This window comes from Aotus nancymaae, unplaced genomic scaffold (genome assembly GCF_030222135.1).
Source record: "Aotus nancymaae isolate 86718 unplaced genomic scaffold, 86718_ANA_hifiasm-v0.15.2.pri h1tg000059l, whole genome shotgun sequence".
NCBI lineage: Eukaryota > Metazoa > Chordata > Mammalia > Primates > Aotidae > Aotus > Aotus nancymaae.
Window position 1 is genome coordinate 76,651,112 of NW_026988473.1, and position 26,595 is coordinate 76,677,706.

Below are 26,595 nucleotides of genomic sequence, written 5' to 3' on the forward strand. Positions count from 1 at the left end.
AAGGACTCTTCCATTCCTCTCTCCTAGAGAACAGCCAAGTTCTCTAGGAACTTGGCTGCAGAAAATCACTCAACAGGCCATCGTCCCCAACCTCAAATGGGCACTCAACACTGCCCAGCAATCCAGCTTTTTTCTCCAAGTAGCTAACTCTTTCATTCCCATTGTAAGCCATTTAAACTCTTCACCACTCTCAAAAATCATTCCTATACCCTGTACCTATCCTTCTACTATTAGTATGTGATGTTGTTTTTTACTTCACAGAGAAAATAGAAACTAAGAGATATCCAGTCTTTTAATATCCCCTTATCTAAATGCATAAACGTGTCTGCATTCTGTCTTCCTTCCTTCCTGTTACAGAGATGAGGGCCTTACTTTTAATTTAGGCAATTCTCCCAGTGTGCTTTGAGGCTCATCCTATCCACCTTCTTAGGAACCTGACACCACTCCTTTTACCTCTTCTCTCTTCTAATGGGTCCTTCCCAACAACTGCTAACCTAGCTAAAGCTTTTCTTATTAACAAAATAAAACATTGAACCCAGAAGTTTGCTAGTATTTCCGTTTACTGACTAAAGTATAGCTGCCATTGAGCAAGGGTTGAATCACAGTTTATAATTCATTTTGTTGGCCAGCTTTGCTATTAGGTTATTCTTGATTATTATCTTTTTACAATTTGAAAGAATTTGTATTAATAAAAATTTTATGCATTGCATTTTATTCATACTTTTATGTTTCATTCTTTCAAATTCACATTCAGTGTGATATTTGTATGATGATTTGATTATTCTTTCTTTGTTACTAGATTGTAAGCTCACTGAGAACAGGTTCTGTGTCTGTATCCCCAGAGCACATAATAAAAACTCAGTAAATATTTGTTAGAAAAAATGAAAGAAGGAATGGAATTCTATGAGTCAGAACAAGCAAAGGACTAATATTAGTTTGTTTAAACTTAGACTGCTTTATAGATGTTAAATATTTTTAAATGCATTATACATTATGATATCCAAAAATGAGCATTGAAATTTTTTGATGTTTTTATTCAGGCCATGGAAGCAGGTTTCTCAGAGGTGAAAAGTGAGTTACAGTCACGTGATGATCTCTTGAGAATTACAGAAATGGAACAATTGCAATTACACAGAGAATTATTAAAAATAGGAGAGTGCCAAAATGCTCAAGGAAATAAAACGAGGTATAATCTTAATATTTGACAATCTGAGAGAACTGTTCAAAACATGATCTTTGAGTGTTTTTAAGAGTTTTATGTTTGAAATGGGAATAAGCCTATTTTGTATTAACGTATTAATTAATGGGTAATATTAAATATTAAAATTCATGGTTATTTTATCTTCAAAATTAACATCTTCACTTACCTAGAAAATTATATCATATTCTGATTTTTGGATACTTCTGACACATTGAGTCGGACATGGTGGCTCCCAGCACTTTGGAAGGCTGAGGTGGGAGGATTACTTGAGCCCAGGATTGAGACAAGCCTAGGCAACATATTAAGACCATGACTCTTCAAAAAAAAAAAATTTAATTACCTTGGCATGGGGGCGCACACCTGTAGTCCCATCTACTTGAGAGGCTGAGCTAGGAAGGTCACTTGACCCTGGGAAGTCAAGGCTGCAGTGAGCTGTGATCATGCCACTGTACTCTAACCTGGACAACAGAGTCGGATCCTGTCTCAAAAAAAAAAAGTACAAAAATAGTATAGAGCTGGTATTCAATTATGTAAACTCAGAGAAATAAGATTTATTCCATATTTTTAAATGCTTTTCTTTTGATTGCCTATACCCGATGTCAACTTTTTCACTGGTATGTATTGTATTTATTTTGGCCACCACACTCACCATCTTGTCAGTTCCATTGAGAGTTCTTCTTAAAACAGATTTTTTTTCCTCTTTTAAAATCAGACAGATACTGTATATTCCATAAACAAAGGAGACCGTAGTGCTGAGGATTGTTAAATGTTTATGCTTGTGAATAGACAGTTTGACTGCTTTAATAGTTCATTGATGCTCTTATTCTCATAAAACTTGAATCTTTCTCAAAATCAGAAAGCTAATGCCAGATCAATGACAGGATTTTAAAAATTGAATAGCCAAATGGTGAGGTATGCTTTATTGAAAAATCGTTATACTGTATTAAAGGCAATAATTATTTCTTCAAAGTTGTGAGACCTGCTAGCATTGCTTTGAGGTCTATGCTTAATAACAAATGGCAAGTTAAGATCCCTAAAATGGCCTGTTTTTGTAATCTCATCAAGGATGGTGACAGAATGCTATTAGCCAGTCTGCATTAGCGAATGCTCTGTATACAAGGTGTATATCATCATCACTGATTATTAATAAACCTGTTAGATATTTATTACATGTGATGCTGTTCCAGTCTGGTAAGTAATGTCTTCACACAAAGAAAAGAATATATCCCTAAAAACATAAGACATTTCACAGAAGAGCACACCAATCAACCCATGTCTAGTTCTGGCTTTGTGAAGAGCATTGTAGGTACTTTTTATGGTTCTCTTAAAGCCCATGCTAAATTCCAAACAGTGCTAACTGCCCTTCAGTACACTATTTAATCTAAAATATTACACCTCTTTATATATTTGGCTAATACACACTCTTTTGTTTTGCCTGTTTACCATCCTCTGTTTAACTTGGCATTTATTTTGGTTTCCAAACTACATCTTTCTTATTTGAAGGGATTCCTTAGTTCTAGAATTCTGAGATTTGATGAAAAGGTGTAAGTTTAACTTTTCACAGCTTCCATTGTATTTTAGACTTCTCAGCCTTCATCTTTTCCACTGAAAGCGTCTTTTTTTTTTTTAGTTTGTTCTCATATGAATGCTGTTCTATCAGCTTTATTGTTCTGGTTTATTTTATTTAGACTGTTGCTTCTTTGTAGTTGTATCAAAGTGAAGCACCCCAGACTACTGATAATGGATGCATAGTAGTTTTATAGAAGTAGCATGGTAATGTTCTTATTCATTTTCAGAAACTTTCTCAATAATACTAAGATTTTGTTAGTTTTTTTCTATTTGTTTTTGTTGTAGAAATGCCCTGGGTTGATATGTTCTGAGAGTTATTAAAACTAATTTCATAACCTTTTGCTACATGACAAATAATAGTTTCCTCATATATGTACATTAGCATTTTTTATTTTCATGATTTATTCTATGCACTTATCCACATTGGAGTTTGACATTTGTTTCATACCCTCATTGAACTTCGCAAGATCACCGTGAAGTTTTTAGCATTCAGTTCTGCATTTTACTTCCTGAAACTGCTTAGGAAGGATTAAAAAATAGGCATTTTTTTCCACTCATTTCAAATCATAGGAAATAATGAAAACTTAAGACTCATCCTGAAATAATATTTTAGGAGAATATTAGATAAAATGGAAAATGCTCACGATATATTAGTAAGTGGAAGACTGAAATATGTATATAGTATATTCCGATTCTATGGGAAGTGTATATTTCTTTACACATGTATATGCATAGGAAAAATATATTTACTGAACATAAAAATGCTAAACATGATTTTCCCTGAATGTTAACATTACAGCAGTATATTACACTCTGATATGCTTTGTTTTCCGCAGTTAAGATATATGTTTGATAATCACAAAAGAATCAATCTAGTCTAGATACATGTAGGTCAAGGATATCACTACCAACTTATACCTTTTATAACAGCTCCTCTATTTTCAATCTCTCAATTAGTAATTTCTTTATCATTATTCAGATTTGGGTTTTTTATTTGTGTGGTTGAAATTTCTGAAGGTGTGGAATCTTCTCAAAAGTTCTCTGGAAATCTAAAATTGTACTCACAAGTGGGTATGTTCCCCAAAACAACAGACTCCTCCAGAATAGTCAAGCCTGACTTCCAGTAGAAAGCATGCTGCTTCCCCACCTGGTTAGCTTTATTTTTGTGTTTCTGTGATTTTTATTTCACCAGTTTGTCTCATATGAAAGTGAACATTACCTGCTTAGACATCTTCATACCCCCGTGGCTATTATACTCTTTATACGAGTTTCTGTTTTTCCCCTCTAGTATTAATCTGTGGTTGCAATTCCACTTTATAAATTGAGCAGCCAAAGAATAGAGGTATTTGAGTACTTTCTGGTTAGACTGTCAGAGTTAATCATATTTTATCTCTTTCATAAAACAGTTGCTCCCCTTAGACTTCTCATGACATAGTTCCTTTCTACAATACATTAGCAGGTTGAGTGTGTTTCCTTTCTTAAAATGGGTTACCAAGCTATTTTATTACAGGAAACAGTCTTTTCTTTTTATCCCAAAATCTTATCTATATATGCATTCCCAGTATTCTGCCAATTTTTAATGTATAATTGAAATTCCATATTAGTTGCTTCTTTTTTTCCATTAAATCCATTTGCACTTAAAGATGTCAATACTTACGGGATCTCAATGTATTAGAACTTGCAATTTCTGTAAGTAAAAATGTTTCCAACAAAGTAATGATCTATCTCTGCAGCCCTTAATGGTCTAAATTAACAATATAATCATAAAAATTTATCAAGTCAAGCTTAATTTTAATTATTATTTTATATTTAATTTGTAGACTTGAATCATCTTATTCGCCTTCTATTAAAGAACCAGAAAGGAAAAGAAAAGAGCTGTTTTCAGTGATGCAGGATCAAGCAAATCATGAAAAAGAATTGAACAAGGTATGGAAAATAATGAGCTCCATTCTTTCAGGTAGATGTGAACTCTATATACAAAAAAAATCTTTGTTCTCACTCTCTTTGTTTTCCTTCTGTATTTTTTCATAAGGTGATAATCTACCAAGCTGCTAATTCCAACATTTTTCTGTGCAAGACTACAAAAAACACAAACCTTAAGTTATTGCTTTGCTACAGGGAGACTGCCCATGAAACGTGGAGGGTGGAGGGCCAGAGGATCCATGATAGGTGGCTTATTGCAAGAAAGTTGAGAGCACAGACTCTGGTGCTCAACCATACACATAAGCTTGGAGACGTTTCTGGTGCAAGTTCCCCAAGCCGCATTTCTAAGATGGGGATAATTGGTACCTACCTCATAAGTTTTTGATGAGGATTAAATAAGTTAATAATAGCTGTTTCTTAAATAGCAGTTACCGTGTGCCAGGAAATGTGCACCCACATTTTTTCATTGAGCACCTAACATGTACCAAGAATTCTGCTGGAGCTAGAAATACAAGGATGAGTAAGTTCTGGGTGCTGTCCTTACTCTCCTACAAAGAGTATTATTCTCTCCTCCCTCTAATACATTCCAGTAATGGCCTTCTTTCTATGAATTTATCATAACTACTATCTACCTCTCTGGTCTTTAGGTTTGAGGATCAGGCAGAATATTTAATTCTATAAAATCTAAACAATTAAAAGTTAAATAAACCTGGGCGTGGCTTTGAATTATCAATGAGTGCACTGCATAGTGCTTGACACACAGTAAATGAAAATAAATACTTAGAGAATGAGTTAATGTTAAGGCTAAACTTGCCCATTAATATACAGAGTTGTAAATTCAGTTGTTGTTTGTACAGATTTAACAAACATTTATTGAGTATCTAGGAGAACTATAGCTATTCTGTTAATTTCTATAGGAAATACAGTCATATGAAAGACATGTACTCTCTGCCAAAGAGTTGACTGTCAGAGAACTAATAGAGGTTAAGCATAGAAAAGTTGTTATGAATCAATGATTTTTTAAAATATATTTTGAATTCTTTAATGCCATATAATCTCACAAAACTTATTTTACTGATTTAAAAATAGAACTTTAAAAAAACTCTTTTACTGGTGTCCCTGGTGAATGGTAAAAGATTGGTTAAAGCCACCTAAAGTATAGTTACATGATTCTTAACCTCAAAGATTTAGATAAAGTAATAAAACTTTGAGTAATATAAATAATCTACTGATTTTGCACAGTTTTGACACAGTGGTACAGAATATGAGGCACAAATTTCTTTATAGGCAAAAAACGGTAACAAATGAATTTTATATAATTAGCTTCCAAGAATTGTTTCTGGAGAGCATTTTCATTCTCTTGTAATAAAACTAACAAGAGCTATGTATTATGAATCTTGCAAGTATATTATTTCTTTTCCTTTTTTCTAACATGAAACTGCTTTAATCATTTATTTTGTGACGAAATTCACATTTTCAATAAACCAAAAGTCATTTGGAGCTCAGGTAAATTAGTCTCTTCTTTCACTAAGAAAGAAGCTTTGCAGTATAGTATGTTGTGTTAATATCTAAACATTATGAAAATAATAAAAATAGTTTACTCCTTTTTCACAGTAGTATATTCATTTTTCTACATTTTAAAAGTTTCAGTTTAAGTGGAACATGTTAAACTATACCATGGGAATGAAATCAGCAAAATCCGTACTGGGACAAACTATACACTGACCCTGTTATTTCATCAAATAAATTGGGAGGAAAAAACTTGGAGACAGAAGAGATTAATGGAGACTTGTAATAATGTCCTCCAGGTTAAGATACTTGTACTCATGTTTCGTAGTCTCCACCTCATTCTCGCTCCTGTGAGTCTTTTTTTTTTTTCATCTATTAAATGATGAAGTTCGATCTTGTGATTTCTAAGATCATATCCAACTCTGAAACTCTAAAAATGTTGGTAATATGAATAGACTCAGATGAAGGGTTGGTGGCATAAAGCCTGATGGTGGATCACATTTGCCTCTGGACATGTGTACTTCCCATGTTAGGTCACTGCATTCTAGGTGCCATCCCCTATACAGCTTTTTCCAATCTCAGTCAAGGTGGCATCCCTAAAACCCAGATTTTTCCAATCTCTCTGTAGGTATCAACCCCTAAAACCCTGGTTTTTCCAAACCTGAATTACCCTCCACACCTTTCGGGGCTCTTCCCACAGAGGTTGCAGAGCACAATAGTTCACAAGTTCTGGAATTAGACTGCCTTTCACAAGAAATGTGATGTGAAAAGTTATGCACCTTAATTTTCTAATCTGCTAAATAGAGTAATCTGCAAAAGAGAGAGACATTGTGGGGATTAAATGAGATGATGCATTTAAAGTACTTAGAACACACAAAAAAAGAGGCTTTAAAAAGATATATATGAACCAGTCCCAATGAATGGATCATATTTAGATCCTAATTCAATTAAACTTAAACAACATTTATTATATTTTCGAGACAACTTTACATTTGAATACTGTCTAGATATTTGATGATGTTGAGGAATTGTTAACTTTTAAAGACATTGTAATATTCTGGCTACATTTAAAAAGAGAGAGCCCTTATTCTTTAAAAAAGTACCCTGGAAAAAATTCATGTTTCTTTTGTGGATAACCTCTTCTTAACTCTCCAGCCTTATTTCTCAGAGCACACTAAGTCGTAGCCACCCCAAACTCCTTTTAGCTCACTGAGTGTGCCATTGCTCTGTGTCACTCCCATGCTTTCATTCACTGAGCTCTTTGCCTAGGAGCAGCTCCTCTCCCTCCTCCCCCCTCCCCTCCTCCTCACCTCCCCCTCCTCCTCCTCCTCCCTCCTCCTTCTTTTTATTCTTCAAGAAAGGATCCCACTGTGTCATTCAGGATGGAATACAGTGGTGCAATCAGGGTCCTCTGCAACCTAGACCTCCTAGGCTCAAGGGATCCTCCCACCCCAGTGCCCCTTCCACTTGAGTAACTGAGACTGCATGCACATGCCACCACACCCAGCTAATGTTTTTACATTTTGTATAGCATCTCTATATTCTATTTTGTTTTATGCCCCCCCTTTTTTTTGAGACAGGGTCTTGCTCTGTCACCCCGGCTGGAGTGCAGTGGCACGATCTCAGCTCACTGCACTGCAACCTCCACCTCCCAGGTTACAGCCATCCTTCCCACCTCAACTTCCAGCACAACCACCATGCCCAGCTATAGCATAGTCTTCTAACTGGCATTCATTCGTCCTTCAGTTTTGGGTCTGACGATCCTTCATCTGGGAATCCTATCCTGACATCCCTAGGCTGGGTTAAACACCCTGCCACTACATACTGCTGACATTGATTGCTGTAATTGGCTATTTTTCTGTTTCCCCCAATGGACTATGACTTTTTTTTTTAGATAGATGATTATGTACTTTAAGTCTCAAGAATTAGAAACAGTAAATGGTTTTTAGAAATATGCTAAGAGGCTGGACCAAGAAAGCATTTTAAGGATGGAGAGCAGAGGCAAGACTTAAAGGAGGTTGAAATAGAATGTACAGAATTCATTGCCTGACCAGGTTTGGGTGGACAAGGGTGGAGAGGAGTCAGAGACAATCCAGAGGTTTCTAACATGGAAGCTTAGCCAAGATTCAGAATATAGGAGGCTTACGCAGCGAAGTGAAGAGTTTTCATGAAGACATTGAAGTTTACTGGAATGTGATTCTGAAAAACAAAACGTTAAGCTACAAACAGTATAGCCTAATTTAGTATTTTAAAAAGCACTGAATTTAAAACCAAGAGTCCTAGATTCCAGTCCCAGCTCTGCCAATTATTAGCTTTATGACTTTGAGCAAGTCACATAATCATTTTAAGCCAATTTTTCTTCTTGAAAATGCTTTGTAATACTTTCTTCACCTTCCTTTCAAAGTGGTTATCAAAGTAGTATCAGTCATAGGTGATGTAAGGGTCCTTGGGTTCGCTGAGTTTAAAATGAAGAAACTGAGGCCAGTACAGGAAGATCCAATGCGAATTTATTTGGCTTCCGGGCGAGGTTCTGCGGTCCGACAGGAGGGGCTGGAGAAGTTGCACAGACTCCTCTCAGACGTGGGGTTTTATAGGGAGTGGAGGCGTTTGATTCGTTGTGGGAGAGCAGGGTGTGGACAAGGCAAGCTTGCTATTGGCAGGTAGGCATGGTTTGAATGCTTTTCAGTAGTTTTACAAGACTCGACTGCTATTGGGTAGATTTACAGGACTCGACTGCTATTGGGTGGATACAAGACTCGACTGCTATTGGGTAGATTTACAAGACTTCGTTTGCATTTTGGCAGGGTTCTTTAAGGGAGGGCGAGGCTGTGTGAGGGGGGTGGGTGTGTCTGAGCTCCCGGAGAGGGAGGGGGGTGTTCGAGCTCCCAGCGAGGTGACCGGCCTTACAGGTGATGGTTTGCATACAACAGAAAATAGAAGTGAGAAATAAAGTGTTGGAATCAGAAGGAAAAAAGGTAATGAATCATTATTATAAGTATTTGTTTTTAATTTAGCATTGATCAGAAAAGGAGGGTAAAGTGGGCCCTGCCAAAGTTTCAGAATAGGAGGACTGAAAATATGGCCAGTAAAAGTTTTAAGCTATTCTATAAATAAAAGGATTCATTAATATTTCCAGTCTCTATCTGCTGCAGGTAAGAAGCCAACTCCAAGAGGAGGAAGAGTACCATAGCTCTGAGCAGGAAAGAATGAGGAATGAAATCTCTGACCTAACAGAAGAGCTTCATCAGAAGGAGATCACTATAGCAACTGTCATGAAGAAAGCTGCCCTTCTGGAAAAACAGTTAAAAACGGAATTAGAAATAAAAGAAAAAATGTTAGCAAAACAACAGGTACGCAAGCAGGCAGAATAGCACCTGTCCAGGGCACACTCTTGCTCATTGACAAGAGTAGCCTTCATTATCAACTAATGAAAACATTGCATTTCTTGGTATTATTTCTGAGACTAGCTTTACAGAAATGCTTTGTGGTGTTACATAAAAGCTTTGAGATAACACAAAGGGCCACCAAAAAAAAAAAAAAAGGACTAGGGAAATGACAGTGCTAGACAATTTCATTAAATCTCATCTTTCCATTTTCTTATTACATATATTCTGATCACCACCCAAAGTACATTCTAATCAAATATTTCTTTCTATTTTTTCTGTATTTCTCTTCCTGCTCTACTTCAACACTTCCCACCCCTCCCCCTATTGCATGTATTTCTTTCATGGTTTTTACAAATGGATGTTGAAACATGTTTATATTTACTGAACATGTACTCAGTGCACAGCATGGTGCATGGGGAAAAATAATAGCAATTGTAACATTCTCCTGTTAAAATACTACAAGTAACTTCTACATTCTACCTTTCCTTCCTGCCTGCCTACTTATTTTTTACATTCCCTCCATCCCTTACTCGTGATCAAATTGATGGCCTACTATTGAGAGCACAAGGGTTTATTTGCTTTTTTACCCCAAATCTAAAGGTATTGAGAGCATCATTTAATAATTTTCTAGGCATATGAAGGTCACTTCACAAATAGCATGACTATTTAAATCGTGTGAATTATGAAAACAGAAGGCTAAATTTTTATAAGCCTTAAACCATGATTAATTGGTGCAAAACACAGGAAAACAGCACAGATGGGATAATCACGGTTGTACCTGTATAGGTAGGATTTTTTACAGGTGTTAACAGTGATCTGGGTAGTTGGATTATGAATAATTTTTATTTTCACCTTTATATTTTTGTACATTTTCTAGGTTTTGTCAATGAACATATAATTAGTAATTTACAAAAGTAAATTTAAGGCAGGTGTTTTATACAGAAATGAGTCCTAAATAAAAGGACAGATACGATATCCAAGTCCTGCCAAGTAGAATAAATCAGGGAAAGATAAAATAGACAAAATGAAGTAGTCACTAAAAAAGATGGAATTTTGGCAGAAATATCAGAAATAACAAAATTAAACATGAAAGTTATGTATTGCCTATTGTAAAAATCAGGTGTTGAATAAATTTAATGGACAGTTATGCAAACATTTTTTAACATTTGTTTTTTCTGGTGACAATTTGCATACAACAGGAAATAGAAATGAGAAATAGAATTTTGGAATTGGAGGACAAAAGTAAATGAATCATTATTGAAAGTATGTGTTTTTAGTTTAGCATTGATCAGAAAAAGACATAAACTGATGCCTGTCAAAGATAAGAGAACTAAATAAGAATACCTGATTGTTATTGCTCATACCCAAGAAGTGTTTCCCTTCATTACACTTAGAAAATATTTGTATTCACAAAACAAAATTTTAATAGAATTATGAGTTTTTATTATGAATTTTACATTTGCCTTTTATCTGCTAATTTCAGGTCTCAGATATTAGATATAAAGCTGTCAGAACTGAAAACACACATCTAAAATGAATGATGGGAGATTTAGGCCCTGAACAATACATGGTAATATGCCGACATCATTCAATAAATTGAACAAAGAGATTACTGAATTGGTCATGATTAACCCAGACATCATTTACTGAGTACTTGCTGTGTGTTAGACATGAAGGAGTTGGGCAGTAAATTATCTTGCACTTCAGTTGAGATTACTTTTATCCTCAGGCTAGAACATTGGAATGCCTAGTTTTCTCCCTTGCTCTTTGGTTGGCTTAGGCTCAATTCTGATCATTTCCCTCAAATATGTCAAGCATGCTATTTCCTTGCTTTTGTTCTTGCTGTTGCCTTTGAAATCCTATATTCTACATGACCTGATTCAGCTGCCAATATTCCCCTCAACGAAGCCACCCCTGAAACCCCAGTCCGAATGAATGCCACATTTGGTTTGTATTTTTTCTGACTTGTTTTGTTGCTTGTCACTTTCCCAGTGGATGACAAGCAGGGAACCATGTCTTATTGGTGTTTGTTTCACCAGTACCTCACATCCTCAGGCATAAAGGAAGTGTTCAATGAGTGTTGGTTGATTAAAAAGAGGGAAAAATAAATGAATATTGAGGACAAGGACTTCTGGTTTTAACCAATGGCTCTATAGGTTTACACCAAGGAACTTAAACAGGCTCTGTGCATCTCATTTTAATTGTTTAGTGTAACAGTAGAAACTTAATCTTGTATGAGAATTTTCATTTATTGAATGACTGAAATAGCATTGTTACTTGTTTATCATTTATTTGCTCTGAGAAAATTCTAAAATAATTTTCTACCATATGAGGAATAGAAAGGATAAAAGATGAATATGGTAATTACTTAATCAGGCCTGTTTCCTTAGCTATAAAATGAGGGAATTGAATTAGGCATTCTCCACTGGCCCTCCTTAAGCTATAATACTATATTTCTGTGGTATTATGTACTTGTTCTCATAATGGTCCATATTATAGCATCAGAAGAGTAGAAACATTCTGGAAGCATTCTGTCTTCTTCTTTGGGTGTGGTAAATGGATCCTGTGATTGGAGTACAGATGGATAAAAAGTAAAGTCTATGTGATTTTCCTATTTGTTACATTAAAAAAAAAAAACTGTGTGTCATCTATGATATTTTTATTTCTAAATGCTGAACACACAATAAGTTAAATCAGATCCTGCCTCCATGAGTGCCTTTTTCACTCACAAAATGGTATTTGTATTTTTTTTACATTTCAATCTGAATGTTTTTAAGGTGTATATTTGGATCATCACAGCCCCCACTGAGCCTACTTCATTCTGGCTCCTTTAGGCCTTTGACTTTCTTTGTTCACCTTTTTTGTGTTTTTAAGAAATAGCAGACACAGAGATGTATAAAGAAGCAGCTAATGATCCACAACCTTATCCCAATCCCAGTTTGGACTCCAAAGATACCCAGTGCTAACAAATTAGTGTTTGTTGCAGCATTCTGTAACTTTTTCCTTGCATATGCACACAATAAGGAGGAGATGGGTTGAATGTTCTTTTACAGAAACAAATGTATAATATATACGTTATTCCCAAACTGCCTCTTGACAGTCCATGGACATCTCTACAAGTCAGTAGATAAACATCCTTTTATTTTTCCTAATTTTTTAGAAAAAAGTATGTTCATATATCATTTTTTATCAATGTAATAATAACTTACATAGGCCAATTTTAGTGCAGTCATTTTGTTGTTGCTGTTTGTTTCACCGCTCCCTCTTTTCTCCAATCATATACCCACATTATACTGTTCCTCCAGATGATACATGTTAACTACTTGGTATGCATTATTTTTTACTTTTTCATATATATACATATAGTCATATAGTACCTATTTGGGGATTTTATCATCTTTTTAAAGTTGAATCATAATATATACTTCTTGTTTTGTTCACTCAACTATGTCCCTTGGAATCTTTCCAAGTCAACTGATTTAAGTCTATTTTATTTTTATAATAGCTTGATAATAATCCATGCTGTGTATCAAAATTTATTAAACTATTTTTATAGCTATTTCAGACACAATTTATTCAACGCTGTTTCCAGGTTTGTGTAGGCACGCTGTATGATCATATGATGAAATCAGCTAACATCGCCTTTGTCAGAATGCATCCTCATCATTAAATAACACATGACTGTATATTGATTATAATTTTCTAAGTAGCCATACATTATATTGATATTTTACGTTGATGATATTGTATTTTCTATTGGTAGAAAAAAGACTAGAAAGATATAAATGTTAACAGCACTTATCACTGAGTGTTGGTAATATGGAATATTTATTTTGTGCTTAATACCTATATTTTCTATAAGGACATATATATGATTTTATGTGCCCATATGTTAATACACACCCATGTCTTATTTTTATCAGAGGAAAAATTCTTCTAAAATTGAAATGCATGTCATTTCTAGTTTCCTTATTAATCAACACTAGAAGGTACATCCTATGAACACAAAAAAAAACTTGTAGTCTAGCTAATTTGTTCTATTAGGTTGGCACAAAAATAATTGCAGTTTTGCCATTGAACATAATGATGAAATTGCAATTACTTTTGTGCCAACCCAAATAGATACAGAAAGCAATAATGCATAGAGTAAACCTTTTCTGTTTTGGAGCATGGGCAGTATTGTATACATGGCAACATCCAACAGTGGGGATGATGCAATACATACATCATTGCAATGTGTTCCACGGCAGCTATCCCTGGGTATCTGCTTGTTGTGAGGAGGTAAAGGGGTTGGAAAGGAGCATTCAGAAAGTGAGCAAGAGTCGAGCCACATCACTCAGCCCAAATGAAAGGGACTTTCCAGCACAAGTCTCCAAACAGAAAATATGCATTACTTATAAGGGATAGTTTATTCAATGATAGTTTATTTCATTCTCCAGAGTATGAACTTCACTATCAGGGAACATTCAAGGCATACATCCATTAATGAACTGGAATATGAGAATGAAAGGCTCCAAAATGATCTTGCAAAACTTCATGTCAATGGAAAATCAACACGGACAAATCAAAACACCTATGAAGAAACAGGAAGATATGCCTATCAAAGCCAAATAAAAGTGGAAAAAAATGAAGAGAGGTATGCTAGCTCCATTATATGAGGGCGTAAGTTTAAAAACATGTAATTAAAATTGATTTTTAAAGAATTCAAATTATAACTTTTTATACTTTCTCCTCTGTGATTTAGAATTTATTTTATAATGATAATGCAGTAGGCTAAATTGCTTTATAAGAAATTGTTGTCTTAATAGCTTTCAAAATATACTAGTGAAATGGGTGGAGTGCTACAGTGGATTTTAGCTTGTTAGTCACTTCAGATCATTTTTGAAAGCTGAGGTGGTATACAAAACATACAGATAAGTAATTTTACTTTTGATGTCATGGGAACAGAGAAAAGTAGATTTTAATATGTTAAGTATATTGTTCAAACAAAATAGAAAATATAGGAACATGTCACTTCTCACCTACTTTCAATAATAGAAACACTTTCTTTTTTGTTTGTTTTTGTTTTTTGGGTTTTTTCTTGTTTTTTTTTGTTGTTGTTTTTGAGACAGGGTCTTGCTCTGTTGCCCAGACTGGAGTGCAATGGCACGATCCTGGCTCATTCCAACTTCTACCTCACAGGTTTGAGTGATTCTCATCCCTCAACCTCCAGAGTAGCTGGGACTACAGGCGCCCACCACCATGGCTGGCTAATTTTTGTATTTTTAGTAGAGGCAAGGTTTCACTATGTTGGCCAGGCTGGTCTCAAACTCCTGATCTCAAGTGATCCACCTGCCTCGACCTCCCAAAATACTGAGATTACTGGTGTGAACCACTGCACCCGGCCAACAGATACACTTTCTACTGACATTTTAGCAGTGGCAACAAATTATTGGTCATTTTATAAGGAAGGAATCTATGGATGTCTAAGAGGTTTTCTCCAAATGAAGAGAAGAGTATGGAAAACAATATCTGCTGTCCACATTATTCCCATGCTCTTTAAAAGGTCTTATTCAAATCAAAATATATCAACCATGAAAACAGGCTAATTTGTTCAACTTTAAAAAAATATTTATGGAGTCATAACTGTCTCTGAAGGCCTTTCACTGTTTTCCCAAACTTGGAAAATGCTGAAGAAAATAAGCAAGTTTCTTTTATACAGTATTTATCATAACCATTCATATGTTAACTTACATTGTGAGTGTCCAACTAGGGATGTGCTATGTAGCACTCCGCAAACATATATGAGGTGAATTTTTTATTTCATAGTGCCAAGAAAGGGTGGATTAGTAGATTCCGACCCAACTTCATTACAACATTTGCTCAGAAGCTCATAATACTTAGCATGAAAAATCTTATATATTGTTTTCATATAACAGAATTAATATTTACAGCCCCAGAAAATTTGTTTAACCTTTGTCACACTTGATATTCTATCTGACAAAGAAGGTTAATAATTGTAGGATTTTAGTGAGGATCATAGGAGAAAAAAACACATAAAACTTATAATTCCATGAATGTTAGCCATTATTACTAAGAAAATTGTTAGTATTTATAATAATATTAATATTTCTCCCACAGCTTATGATACCTAAAAGTATATTTTGGCAAATAGACAAATGGCTGAATCTGACATAGCCTCAAAGATATTTCTGTGGGGGAGACGTAATGCCAGGCTCATCTTTTTAAGCATACTCAGCTCTACAGCAATTTTTTAATATTAAAAAATATATGTTCAACATAAAACAGATGTTCGGCATTCTTATGGGTATAGTACATCTCCCTCCTACTTTCAGCAGTTCATCCATGTATATATTGGAAAGCTATATTATAACCCCATGCAAGAAACAGTAACCATTCAAAAATACCATATTAATAACCTCTTTTCAGGTAGTTAAAGAACCGAATGAAGGAGGACTGGCTGTCACCCCTAAAAAAGCATCATGGTGGGGTACTGTGGTGGGATGTTGGTAGTGGAAGCAGCAGGATAAACGCAGTATAGGAAGGATGAAAGAGTTCACTGGGCACGGCCATGGACAAGTTAAATGTGTCCATGTCCAAAGGAGTGTAATCTTGATTTTGGTGTAAGAATATATGTTGTAATATGGAATAAATAAGCTATACAGAGTACTCCCCTACTATATGGATTCATTCTCCATAGGTCAAATTATGACTCCCATGTACTGTATATAGTTGCCTCATTGCAAGAGAAAAGCAAGCCCATGAAGACACTATAAAGGGTCATCTGCATATGTTAGTCCCTGATCTATATTGAGCACCTATTGGGAACAGAACACTATTTCCTTTTCATGCTAGTTGGGAATAACGTTGAAAGCTTTAGATGGAAGTACCAAATGTTGTTATTTAAACAAAAAGACAGTTACTCTGCCTTTTATTATTTTTAGAAAGTATTTTTACTGTTTGGATTGCCCCCTTTTTTCTCTTTGTGAGGCAGTACAGAAAGTGTTAAAAGTATCTAACAGAAACAAGACAGTAGGGGACACAAAAAGCAGCATAAGAGGTAAAATGCTCAGCAGGAGATTATCTTAATAAGCAGTTTAGGCTACTATTCCTGCTGCAAAGCCTTGTGTCCTGCCAGTTTCATTTGTTGAAAATTTCATTAAATTTGTTTTAATGCCTTGTCTGATTTCAGCGTTCTCCAGTGACCTGGTTTTAAAAAGAAACAGCATTTCAAATGTTCTGAATAAATTATTACCATGTAAAACCTACTATGGGGAAGAGTTGTTGAGATGCAAGGACACTGTGAACTCACCAGTGAAGAACTGCAAAGCAGATATCTCTCTGTTAATGTTAGCAAGTGAAAAATTAAATCATCTTTCTTTACCTCACAGCACAGCTCAGTGAAGTAAAATAGTAAAAATATATATATAATATATATATATAATTGTATATGTATAAAAATGTAAATATTTGTTAGGCAAAAGTTACTCAAAAAATACAAATTATCTTTACATCTCAGTGGCTAATGCATTAAGGTCTTATTAAAGTGTTTTAGGAAGGAAAAAGCTTTTAGGTAAAAGTATATGAACAAAATGTTCCACAGAATTTGAAGATCCATAGTATAATTTCAAGGCAATTCTTGCTTTTAACTAAGGAACATTTGTATAATACATTCTTTTTTTTTTTTTTTTTTTTTTTTTTGAGACGGAGTTTCGCTCTTGATACCCAGGCTGGAGTGCAATGGCGCGATCTCGGCTCACCGCAACCTCCGCCTCCTGGGTTCAGGCAATTCTCCTGCCTCAGCCTCCTGAGTAGCTGGGATTACAGGCACGCGCCACCATGCCCAGCTAATTTTTTTTTTGTATTAGTAGAGACGGGGTTTCACCATGTTGACCAGGATGGTCTCGATCTCTTGACCTCATGATCCACCCGCCTCGGCCTCCCAAAGTGCTGGGATTACAGGCTTGAGCCACCGCGCCCGGCCTGTATAATACATTCTTAATATAACCTTTTATTCACAGAAGCAACTCAGTTTTGTTGTTGTTTTTCACTCCTGTTCAAAGTCATACGTTTTTAATGCTCACTCAAAATGTGAAGCATTTTAGGATATTCCAAAGCATTTGCTTTCCAATAAGACAGTTACTTAGCACTTTCTTTAAAAAATATGAGTGAGAGTAATTGCTTGTTCATAAAGGATTACTCAGAATTTCATCACCACTAGGCTTGCTTTAGAAGAGCTCCTGAAAGAAGCACTAAACATAGAAAGGAACAACCAGTACCAGCCACTCCAAAAACATACCAAATGGTAAAGAACATCAACACAATGAAGAAACTGCATCAACTAACAGGCAAAAACAACCAGCTAGCATAAAAAAGGCAGGATCAAATTCACACATAACAATATTAACCCTAAATGTAAATGGGCTAAATGCCCCAACCAAAAGACACAGACTGGCAAATTGGATAAAAAGTCAAAACTCATCAGTGTGCTGTATCCAGGAAACCCATCTCACATGCAAGGATATACATAGGCTCAAAATAAAGGGATAGAGGAAGATATACTAAGCAAATCGAGAACAAAAAAAAAAAAAAAAAAAGAGGAGTTGCAATCCTAGTCCCAGATAAAATAGACTTTAAACCAACAAAGATCAAAAGAGACAAAGAAGGACATTACATAATGGTAAAAGGATCAATGCAACAAGAAGAGGTGACGATCCTAAATATATATGCATCCAATACAGCAGCACCCAGATACATAAAGCAAGTTCTTAATGACTTACAAAGAGACTTAGACTCCCACACAATAATAGTGGGAGACATTAACACTCCACTGTCAATATTAGACAGATCAATAAGACAGAAAATTAACAAGGCTATCCAGGACTTGAACTCAGATCTGGACCAAGTGAACCTAATAGACATTTACAGAACTCTCCACACCAAATCCACAGAATATACATTCTTCTCAGTACTACATCACACCTACTCTAAAACTGACCACATAATTGGAAGTAAATCACTCCTCAGCAAATGCAAAACAATGGAAATCATAGCAAACAGTCTCTCAGACCACAGTGCAATTAAGTTAGATCAGAATTCAGAAACTAAATCAGAACCGCACAGTTTCATGGAAACTGAACAACTGGTTCTTGAATGTTGACTGGATAAACAATGAAATGAAGGCAGAAATAAGGATGTTATTCAAAACCAACAAGAATGAAGATACAACATACCAGAATCTCTGGGACACATTTAAAGCAGTGTCTAGAGGAAACTAAATAGCAATAAATGCCTACATGAGAAGCAAGGAAATATCTAAAATCGACACCCTATCATCAAAATTGAAAGAGCTAGAGGAGCAAGAGCAAAAAAACTCAAAAGCTAGCAGAAGACAAGAAATAACTAAGATCAGAGCAGAACTGAAGGAGATAGAGACACAAAAAAACCCTTCAAAAAATCAATAAATCCAGGAGCTGGTTTTTCGAAAAAGATCAACAAAATAGATCACTAGCCAGATTAATAAAAAAGAAAAGAGAGAAGAATCAAATAGATGCAATAAAAAACGAGAAAGGGGATATCACCACACATTACACAGAAATACAAACCACCATCAGAGATTACTACAAACAACTCTATGCACATAAACCAGTAAACCTGGAAGAAATGGATAAATTCCTGGACACTTGCACCCTCCCAAGCCTAAACCAGGAAGAAGTCGAAACCCTGAATAGACCAATAACAAGGGCTCAAGTCGAGGCAGCAATTAAGAGCCTACCACCCAAAAAAAGCCCAGGTCCAGATGGGTTCACAGCCGAATTCTACCAGACATACAAAGAGGAGCTGGTACCACTCCTTCTGAAACTATTCCAAATAATCCAAAAAGAGGGAATCCTTCCCAAATCATTTTATGGGATCAACATCATCCTGATACCAAAATCTGGCAGAGACTCAACAAGAAAAGAAAACTTCAGGCCAATATCCATGATGAACATAGATGCAAAAATCTTCAATAAAATACTGGCAAACTGATTGCAACAGCACATCAAAAAGCTTATCCATCACGATCAACTAGGCTTCATCCCGGGGATGCAAGGCTGGTTCAACATACACAAGTCTATAAAGGTAATTCATCACATAAACAGAACCAAAGACAAAAACCACATGATTATCTCAACAGATGCAGAGAAGGCCTTTGACAAAATTCAACAGCCCTTTATGCTAAAAACCCTCAATAAACTAGGTATTGATGGAATGTATCTCAAAATAATAAAAGCTATTTATGACAAATCTACAGTCAATATCATACTGAATGGGCAAAAGCTGGAAGCATTCCTTTTGAAAACTGGCACTAGACAAAGATGCCCTCTCTCACCACTCCTATTCAGCATAGTATTGGAAGTTCTATCCAGGGCATTCAGGAAAGAAAAAGAAAGAGTATTCAATTAGGAAAAGAGGAAGTCAAATTGTCTCTTATTTGCAGATGACATGATTGTATATTTAGAAGACTCCATCGTCTCAGCCCAAAATCTCCTTAAGATGATAAGTAACTTGAGCAAAGTCTCAGGATAAGAAATCAATGTGCAGAAATCACAGGCATTCCTATACACCAATAACAGATAAACAGAGAGCCAAGTCATCAGCGAACTGCCATTCACAATTGCTACAAAGAGAATAAAATATCTAGGAATACAACTAATAAAGGACATGAAGGACCTCTTCAAGGAGAACTACAAACCACTGCTCAACCAAATGAGAGAGGACACAAACAGATGGAGAAACATTCCATGCTCATGGTTAGGAAGAAGCAATATTGGGAAAATGGCCATACTGCCCAAAGTAATTTATAGATTCAATGCTATCTCCATCAAGCTACCAATGACCTTCTTAACAGAACTGGAAAAAACCACCTTAAACTTCATATGGAACCAAAAGAGAGCCTGCATAGCCAAATCAATTCTAAGCAAAAAGAACAAAGCTGGAGGCATCATGCTACCTGACTTCGAACTATACTACAAGGCTACAGTAATCAAAACAGCATGGTACTGGTACCAAAACTGAGATATAGACCAATGGAACAGAACAGAGGCCTCGGAGGCAACACCACATATCTACAAGCATTTGGTCTTTGACAAACGTCACAAAAACAAGCAATGGGGAAAGGATTCCCTGTTTAATAAATGGTGTTGGGAAAACTGGCTAGCCATGTGCAGAAAGCAGAAACTGGACCCCTTCCTGACACCTTACACTAAAATTAACTCCAGATGGATTAAAGACTTAAACATAAGACCTAACACCATCAAAACCCTAGAAGAAAACCTAGGAAAATCCATTCAGGACATAGGCATAGGCAAGGACTTCATGACTAAAACACCAAAAGCATTGGCAACAAAAGCCAAAATAGACAAATCGGACCTAATTAAACTCCAGAGCTTCTGCACAGCAAAAGAAACAATCATTAGAGTGAATCAGCAACCAACAGAATGGGGAAAAAAAAAAAATTTTCTACCCATCTCACAAAGGGCTGATATCCAGAATCTACAAAGAACTAAAACAGATTTACAAGAAAAAAAACAAACAAGCCCATTCAAAAGTGGGCGAAGGATATGAACAGATACTTCACAAAAGAAGACATACATGAAGCCAACAAACATATGAAAAAATGCTCATGATCACTGGTCATTAGCGAAATGCAAATCAAAATTACACTGAGATATGATCTCATGCCAGTTAGAATGGTGATCATTAAAAAATCTAGAGACAACAGATGCTGGAGAGGATGTGGAGAAATAGGAACACTTTTACACTGTTGGTGGGAGTGTAAATTAGTTCAACCATTGTGGAAGACAGTGTGGCACTTCCTCAGGGACCTAGAAATAGAAATTCCATTTGACCCAGCTATCCCATTACGGGGTATATATCCAAAGGATTATAAATCATTCTATTATAAGGACACATGCACACGAATGTTCACTGCAGCACTGTTTACAATAGCAAAGACTTGGAACCAACCCTAATGTCCATCGATGATAGACTGGACAGGGAAAATGTGGCACATATACACCATGGAATACTATGTAGCCATAAAAAAGGATGAGTTCGTGTCCTTTGTAGGGACATGGATGAACCTGGAAACCATCATTCTCAGCAAAGTGACACAAGAACAGAAAATCGAACACCACATGTTCTCATAGGCAGGTGTTCAACAATGAGAACACATGGACACAGGGAAGGCGGCATCACACACTGAGGTCTGTGTGGGGGAACTAGGGGAGGGACTGTCGGGGGTGGGGAGTTGGGCAGGGATAACATGGGGAGAAATGCCAGATACAGGTGATGGGGAGGAAGGCAGCAAGCCACATTGCCATGTATGTACCTATGCAACAATCTTGAATGCTCTTCACATGTACCCTAAAACCTAAAACTCAATTAAAAAAAAAAGTGTGTATAGATATATATAGATATATATATATATATATATAGAGAGAGAGAGAGAGAGAGAGAGTGAGAGGTGATTGAATTTGGTGTGGATATTTTAAATATTGTTTTTAAAAGTTCAAGTTTTGAATTTTCAGGATAACTTACAAGCTAATTTGAAGTAGTGGTATCCAGAGCTATTAATATGTACCTAATTTTAATGACAAATCAATTTTGTAATAAATGGAGTTTTATCTCTATATAAGACACATACTTAAAAATGAATTTATGGTTTTAAGAGTTGTATCATGTCCTAGACAGATTTTAGCAGTCAGAAACAATCATTAAAACAGCTTCAAGTCTAGATAATAAATTAAGAGTTTCTAATACTAAAAAACCATAGTCAGCAGGTTTGCAATAACCACTCACAAGATCTCTTGGCAAGGAATGAATAGCCATCTGGAAGCCTAAAGTAAGTTGAGAATGTTTGTACTGTGGTTTTGCTCAATAAAGGAGCAAAACATAGGTTGACAGTTCTAGACCAGGAAACTGGGTAGTTCATGGAATAGGGAGTTTAGTGGAGTGCTGGAAGGTAAGGCTAGAAAAAGGTAAATTAGCATAGTTTGTGAAGGAATCTTGCTCCATGTTAAGGACATTATTCTTCAGCCAAGGGGAATATTAATGGAGGGACAGGACTGGATGTACATGTCCAACAATCCTGAAAATTTTGAAGAGTTGACTCAGGTCTTAAGAGGACCGAGTTCTGCTTCCCAGCAAAAAAACTGAGGCCTGCTGTCCTGGCAAAACCACACAGCAGCCTTGGAATAGGCCTGTAGAAAAGATAATTGAACAGATCAGCTTGTGAGAGGATATTAAAAGCCTTTTGAAATCATTTTTAAGATAGCTTTTAAATTGATATGCATAGCACTTTATGCAAGGTGGTTTTATGAAGTATTTGACTAGCTGTATTCTTGAAGGAGAACTTGTCAGATATAAAAATGATTTAAAATAAAAGTACTTCATAATGTCATCTTCCCTTTGAATCTGTACATTTTATTGATCTTTCAATAAAAAGAATGTTCCTATATGTTAGTAATTAACACCATAACACTGTATCTGTACATCCAAAGCAAAATGGATAATTAAGATATTATTTAGATTAATTTAGCACAAAAAATACTTTGCCTGAAATCTCTGTGAAAGAGATAACAGATATATATTTCTTGAATCACTACTATCTGATTTTTTTTCACTGCGCTTTGAAGTATAGACAGTAACCTCACTCAAAAGGTTCAGCTAAAGATTATGTGCAGATGTACTATGCAAATGTTATAATTCTACTTGAATTGTGACATGTTTCATCTTATTGTGCACATCATAAACCATGTTATTTCAGTTTAATTTGCTGTTCTGTTTCCATGGTAATTATAGTTTGGGAAAATGGGTAAAAAAAAAGATATATTTCAAGATAAGCAAAAATGGAAAACATATTGTGTTTGTTTTTGTGTACTAATTTACAGATGCCTCACTTAACTTTCATTGTTATTTGTATGCATAGCTTTGAAAATGTTTACATAATATGAGACAAGTCTCTATAAATTAGATAGTCTTTGGATAAGACCAGAGAAAAATAATGTGAAATTTTTTTAACTCTGTTAAATTAAACTATGAAGTCTTTCAAAATGGTTAATCAATACCTGTGGAGAATTTGAACCATTAGTAAAAATAATACCTGTGGAGAATTTGAACCATTAGTAAAAATAAATCATTTCATTTATTATTTTTTGTTTTAATGGGATTTTAGTTTTGATGGTCTTTGATAATTTTATTACAGCTAAACCCCAGTTTCATGAAAGATATTTATTTAATCCCAAACAGCCCATATCGTTAGGACCCTTTTTGTAAAACTGTAAGATAAATTGGTTTGTTATTTGTTTTATTATCCATTTGTTTAGTCAACAAACCAAAATTCAAAATCTCAATGTTAGTTTTTTCAGTCTCATTTTAGCACAAACATTCCATGCTTATATGACTTTCATTGAAAAAGTAGGGGTTTTAAGTCAAGAAAATCTGGCTTTGTGTCCAAAATCTAAAGACATCACTTCCTACAAATTTATTCTGATTTAAAAAGTAAACAATTCAATGAATAATTGAATTTTTAAACCTTAGGCTCCTCATCTGTGGATAGTATCTACCATATTAGGGTTATTTTGAAGATCAAATTAGTTTTAAAAAAATACCTAATTTTTACTAAACATTTACTATGTGCCAGGCATCGTTTTCTAAGTGTTTTACATGTATTAATCATTCAACTCTCATAACATCACTTTTTTAAATAAGAAAATTAAAGTCACAGAGAAATAAATTTACCTGCTCAAAGTCACACAACTAGTAATGGAAGGAGTTTAGATGATGTAAATTGAAAGCACGTTAAAAATTATCAAAATCTATAGAAATGAGAGTTATTCAAAGACTTGTTTTGCATAAAAAAAATAGTATAATTCGGTTAAGAAAGCCAGTGAGGTTAAGTGTAAAAGAGAATAGAAAAAGAGTATCTATTTAGAACTGTCTAGGGCAGCAGTGTTAGCGGTTTGGAGATTTTTCTCAAACTGCTTTATATTATTTAAATAAATGACAAAGACATACAAAAGTATAATACAGAAAGGGAAGCCATATAGGCAATAAGGATAGCAAAATATTTTTAACAGTTATTAAGTTTTCTTCTTCATTTTTAATCATTCTAAGTCCTTTAAATGAAATAGAAATTATTCATCAGGAAAGTCATATTCAAAGAAATGCCCAGGTAACAAGCCCAAACATTTTGTTGTGTTTTCCCCTAGTCAGACATCTGAGAAATTAAACTCCTTAGCTACATAAATAAACATGTGTCCTTGGTAGCAACAGCAACAACCATTTCTTCTCTTTTAGACTTACTCAAGATTGTGAGCCAAATACAAGTACGACGCCTCCCTTGCCACCTTTGACATTTCAAATCAAAGAAATGACAAGTCCTCTGATTAGTGATGATGAAGTATTCCCACTGGTGAGTTACTGGTTGTAGCCTTTTTTTTCTTTAATGGGTTATTGCTTTACTCTTAAACTGATGTCAGTACACTGATGTACATAGCAGTTCGTTTGTTTTTAATCTCACTCCTTGAATAGGACTCCAAGATGGGTCTATGAGTCATTTGGCCATACCTATCTATAGAAAGAAAATATATCGATTATGTTTCATAAAGTATTTCAGTCAATGGTTATTAGTCTCTAATACAGGCCAGAATTAGTAGGGATTTTTTTTTTAATGCATATGCTTGGGACTCACCCTTGGATATTCCATGAGTCCTCAAGGATCTGTATATTGTAAAGAGCTACAGTGATCTTTTGGACTGGTTTAAAACCTCTTTTCTATTCACTTTGCCATATGTGCAGACACATATACAAATCATAAATGGACAGCTTGATGAGTTATCACAAAGGGAATGTAACTACCACCCAAGTAATGAACAGAACATCCTCAGCACTCCAGAAGCCCCACTCGTGTTCCCTTCCAGTCTCTACTTCTGCTTGCTCCCAACATAACCGCTATCCTGATTTTCAGTATTATCAATTCATTTTGCCAACTTGCAAATTTTATATAAATGATATATGTTATTTTGTTTCTGGCTTCTTTTTCTCAACATTGTTTTTTTAGATTCATCATCATCCATATTGTTCTATATAGCTATAGTTTTTGTTTGTTTGTTTGTTTCTCTATAGTAATCTATTGGATATAAATACTACATTCAATGACAATAAAATTCATTCATTCATTCTACTACTGATGGACATTTGAGTCATTTCCAGTTTGGGGCTATTACAAAGAATGCTGCCAAAACTATTCTTGTATGAGTGTTTTGGTGCATGTGAATACACATCCTATGACCTAGGTATTCCATTTTAGGTATATATATATACATATATATATTAGGTATATATACATATATATTAGGTATTACATTTTAGGTGTATATATACATATATATATTAGGTATATATACATATATATTAGGTATTACATTTTAGGTGTATATATACATATATATATTAGGTATATATACATATATATTAGGTATTACATTTTAGGTATATATATACATATATATATTAGGTATATATACATATATATTAGGTATTACATTTTAGGTGTATATATACATATATATATTAGGTATATATACATATATATTAGGTATTACATTTTAGGTGTATATATACATATATATATTAGGTATATATACATATATATTAGTTATTACATTTTAGGTGTATATATACATATATATATTAGGTATATATACATATATACCTAAAATGGAATACTTAGGTCATGGGATATGAATATGGTCAGCTTTAGTAGGTACTGCCAAACTGTTTTCCTGGATAGGCCAATGAATACTCCAACAAGTAGTGTATACGAGTTGTCCTTGCTCTACAGTCTAACACATGGTATTATAAGTCTTTTTAAATTTACCCATTATGGTCAGTATGTACTAAGGTCCTAGTACGTGGTTTTAATTCATGTTTCTCTGGTGAATAATGAGCTTAAACACCATT

The 26,595-nt window shown here is 34.9% G+C and overlaps 2 protein-coding genes across 9 annotated transcripts in view; one reads left to right on the forward strand and one right to left on the reverse strand.

The window, feature by feature from the left end:
• DEUP1 (deuterosome assembly protein 1) overlaps positions 1 to 26,595 on the forward strand; it is a 121,016-nt gene that overhangs the window by 79,074 nt on the left and 15,347 nt on the right. For 7 of the 8 annotated variants that reach the window (XM_012444829.2, XM_012444828.3, XM_021665632.2 and 4 more), the window contains 5 exons: positions 1,041 to 1,186; positions 4,591 to 4,696; positions 9,355 to 9,552; positions 14,028 to 14,224; positions 24,931 to 25,045. In XM_012444829.2, coding sequence (XP_012300252.1) covers positions 1,041 to 1,186; positions 4,591 to 4,696; positions 9,355 to 9,552; positions 14,028 to 14,224; positions 24,931 to 25,045 — 762 coding nt within the window. Of the gene's footprint in view, positions 1 to 1,040; positions 1,187 to 4,590; positions 4,697 to 9,354; positions 9,553 to 14,027; positions 14,225 to 24,930; positions 25,046 to 25,431; positions 25,822 to 26,595 lie in introns of those variants that run through there. The other variant, XM_064365393.1, reaches the window with a different exon arrangement.
• Positions 1 to 26,595, reverse strand: part of SMCO4 (single-pass membrane protein with coiled-coil domains 4) — a 136,758-nt gene that overhangs the window by 1,084 nt on the left and 109,079 nt on the right. The window contains exon 3 of the mRNA XM_064365400.1: positions 1,542 to 1,679. Within this exon, the coding sequence (XP_064221470.1) occupies positions 1,542 to 1,679 (138 nt within the window). The remainder of the gene's footprint in view (positions 1 to 1,541; positions 1,680 to 26,595) is intronic.